This window comes from Protobothrops mucrosquamatus, unplaced genomic scaffold (assembly GCF_001527695.2).
Source record: "Protobothrops mucrosquamatus isolate PMUCROS unplaced genomic scaffold, P.Mucros_1.0 scaffold8699, whole genome shotgun sequence".
NCBI lineage: Eukaryota > Metazoa > Chordata > Lepidosauria > Squamata > Viperidae > Protobothrops > Protobothrops mucrosquamatus.
In genome coordinates this window covers 1-3,940 of record NW_015394493.1, presented here as the reverse complement: position 1 = coordinate 3,940, position 3,940 = coordinate 1, and the positions used below count along the sequence as shown (strand labels likewise).

Here is a 3,940-nt window from a genome sequence, read left to right as displayed (position 1 = left end):
CCAGCAGAGTCAAGGGAGTAATTATAGGGAGTTCAGACAGATTGGTCTGATTGTGAACACCTTGACATTTTCAACTGCCATACTGCAGTTTACTCTTTTTACAATATCTCTTGCCTTGCCGCCCCCAACTAGGGGCATAGAGCAGGCTCAAGTCGCAACTGCGAAATATTTTTATATCCAAATTTCTTTTTTTCTGACATGTGAAGATTTGCTTATACTCAATAACTGCAGCTGCTAACTGAAAAGCTAAATAAATAGCCCATTACTCTTGCCTTTTCCAATCCCAGGTGGTAGCTTTCTAAACAACTGCTTGCTGCATTCAAAGTTTAGTCTTCATTATGATTTATATTGTGAAAGTATACTACTTTGATACTGAAATATATGTATACCAGATGCAAAAGTCTAATAGCTATAATGTTTTTAAAAAGAATCAAGCTAGTTTGATATACAGTAGACTTTCATAACCTTGGCGTTTTGTACAAGTATTGGTATCTTCTCATATTTACCCTTATTTTCTTAAGCTGAAGAGACAATAAGATGATAACTAATATTTTTCAAGAAAATCATGTAAAACAGCTTCTCCACGCCACAGCATATTATGCAGAAAATTGGGCTAAAATTTGTGTCATCCACAATCTTCATTCCCAAGTCTTACATCAACAGCACAAATTAGGAAAAATTGATGTGGAAAGTCCATTGCCTAGATACATTCAGTGAACTATATTTAACTGATTTTTGTTAAGATTTACATAAAATTATTATGTAGCTTTTGATTAACAAAAGATATTTATTAAAAATTTTGTATGTATTTTAATGTTACTTTAGAGTCATAGCAATTTTATATTAGTGTGTAGTAATATGGAATAATTGTGAATAGATTTGGATTATTCTGTGTTTATTTCCTAGATTAGCTTTGGGAAGTCCTGGGGGGGGGAGGGGGGAAAAGGGTAGGTTTGTATTATGGATTTATATGTATGATTTTTTTTTTTTAAGGAGGTGTCCGGTGATACCCCAACTGCACAGGACGGGATGGTTGAGAGTGGAAGGGAAGTAGGAAAGAGGGAGGAAGGAGGAGTGGTGGTAGAATGAGAGGAGGAAGGAGTGGTAAGTGGAAGAGGGTGGTGCGGGAGGGGTACACCGGACACGTCTGTGAATGGTTTGTTAAGCTTTATTCTTTTTGGTTGATATTGTGATAAAAGATTTATGTTTATGTTTTTTCAAATGAAAAATAATAAAAAAATTAAATACAAAAAAAAAAAAGATTTACATAAAATGTTTTATTTTACAGTATGCAATGGATTTTTTTTTAATTATTGCAGAGAAAACTATATTACTGGAATTACAGATAAAGAAGAAGAAAGAATTAAGGAAAGTGCTGCCTATATTGCCAGAAGGAATCTTTTTGCTACTGGGGAAGAGGTTACTGCAACCAAAAAGAAAATTTCCTCTTCTGTAGAAGAAGAAAAACATGAGAAAAAATCAAGAAAAGTAGCAATACGGGAGACAGCTGAGAAATTGGCTTTAAAAAAAACGGTATTAAATTACTCATTCATTAATGTGATAATGAAGTGAGGCTTTGTTGTTGTTTATTGTTGTTAAAAAATATCAAAATACAGGACGTGGTTACCAAGGTAAGCCATTATTAGTTATTGTACATCTCTTTGATTAAAAGTGGAGAAAAATTAAACATTATTTCTGAACCATTATAACTGAAAACATTTAAGCAGAGTTCAGTATCTAAATATGAAACGTAGGATATATTTTTCAGGTACTGCTTCTGTTTCTCTACAGATAAAAATGATAGAATTATACATCTATAAGGGCTGGGCAGAGTACGGATCCTATCTGTTCTCTCCGAGGAAAAACTCCAGCATCTTTCTTGGCACCTGTTGAAGGGCAAGAATGTAGAAGGATCAGTTTCCCATCCCCAGTACTCTCTTTGTTTAAATAAAAGGAATTCCCTCCTGTTGAAGCCAATAAATAAATCAATGCCAGCTCCAGAACTGCTGTAGACTGTTTTTTGGCTTGGAGTGTGAGTGAGCATACCAAAAGGATTTTGCAACCAGCAGATCTATTCTCCTAACTGGCTCGTGCTGTGACCAATTTCTGACCCTTCTATATTTCACTTCATGTAAGGGATCCTGGAGGCTAATGTTGGGAGAAACACATACTAATATTTCCATAATTTCACATGAGAATAGTCATATTTCTCTTTTACTTGGCGTCATTGCTTCCTTTAAGTCTTTAAACATATGCAAAAATGCAAAAGCAGTAATAAGATTTCTGCTCTGAGAAAAGAAAGGAAAATTTTGGCCTCTAACTTCAACCGCATGTTTCCCATGCTGTCCTCACCTCTTTCTTAAGCCAACTTCAAAAATACCCGTTCCAAATGCAGAGAGTTGGCAGTGGTGTGTTCAGTCCAGATCATGGGCAATACAAGACCTGAATGGTCATTTCTTTGCTTCTTTCCCTTCCAACCCATGCAGAGAAGGCACCTCATTGGCTGATTTAGTGCCACTTCTTCTTTTCAGAGATTTTTCCCTTTTTACTAGCTGCTATTCCATGTGCCATTTCTTATCTTTCCCAGTTGTTTGTGTACATGGATGCCTTCTCACATTATGTCCTTTTACCCCAATCCAGACTTTTTCTTTTTCCCCCCCTTATGGTACTGTCCTAATTTTGTCACCACAAGATGAATGCAGCAGGAAACAGGTTTCTTTTTCATTTCTACATCTTCCTGCAGATGCATGGAAGCTTTTTTTAATAAGGAAGAGTTGATAGCTTAGCTTCAAAAAGCAAAGCAGCAACTACAGAAGCAGCTTTAATATTCTTTGAAAAATGAGGAAGGGAAGCTTTGCAGTACAGTACTGAAAGCAGGACCTGGGAAAGCAAAGGGAGCATGCTTTGCCTAGACTGGGTAGAAAGGAAAGGGTGCCCACTGGAAAATGGATCATGAGCTTCCAGAGGTAAGAATGGTTCATGGTAAATTGTAAACATTGCATTTTAAAGATTATTTTTTTTTTTAAAAAAAAGGGGAGATACCAATCAGGAGAGAACATAGCAACCCAATAGTGGCACAGTGTAATGATTAGCTGCTGGAGGGCAGGGAGCTTGCCAGGCAGCACAGCCATTGGCAGACAAGGCTGCATCTAGATTAGAACAAAATGCTGAAGACCATCAACTCTGAAGGTCCTAAAGCAACATCAACATCAACATCAAAGACTTAAAGGCTGCCCGTGGCCTTCCGGGTGCGCTTCAAGGTGTTAGCAACAACTTTTAAAGCGCTCCATGGCAATGGACCTAGGTATTTGCAAGACCGCCTCCTACCAAATATCTCCCTTCAACCAGTCCGCTCCCACAGAGAGGGCCTCCTTAGGGTACCGTCGGCCAGCCAATGCCGGCTGGTGACCCCCAGGGGGAGAGTCTTCTCTGTGGCAGCTCCTGCCCTCTGGAATGACCTGCCCCCCGACCTACGTACAGTTGCGGACCTGCGCCTCTTCCGCCGAGCCCTGAAAACTCATCTTTTCCATGCGGCCGGCCTGGCGTAGTTTTGATTGGGTTTTGTTAGGGGTTTTATATTTTAGAGCAGGCTTTTATGTAATATTTACTGTGATTTTTATTATTGCCTGTTCACCGCCCTGAGTCCCGTAAGGGAGATAGGGCGGTATATAAATTTAAATAATAATAATAATAATAATAATAATAATAATTATTATTATTATTATTATTATTATTATTATTATTATTATTATTATTATTATTATTATTATTATTATTATTATTATTATTATTATTATTATTATTATTTGAATAATTTGAATTTAACTGGAACACTGGCATGGGAAACATTTGCAATTTCCTGAGACTGGGAGTGGGATGGGGAAGTGGGAGGAAGAGGAGTAGGAGGATATAATCTGTTTCTGCACTGAGGAAGTGATGG

The 3,940-nt window shown here is 37.5% G+C and overlaps 1 protein-coding gene across 1 annotated transcript in view; it reads left to right on the top strand.

Annotated features, from left to right (window-relative positions):
* LOC107300834 (myomesin-1-like) overlaps window positions 1–1,533 on the top strand; it is a gene marked incomplete at its 3' end in the record, with an annotated part of 9,560 nt that extends 8,027 nt beyond the window's left edge. The window contains exon 3 of the mRNA XM_015830122.1: window positions 1,320–1,533. Coding sequence (XP_015685608.1) covers window positions 1,320–1,533 — 214 coding nt within the window. The remainder of the gene's footprint in view (window positions 1–1,319) is intronic.
* Between the last annotated feature and the right edge of the window lie 2,407 nt (window positions 1,534–3,940).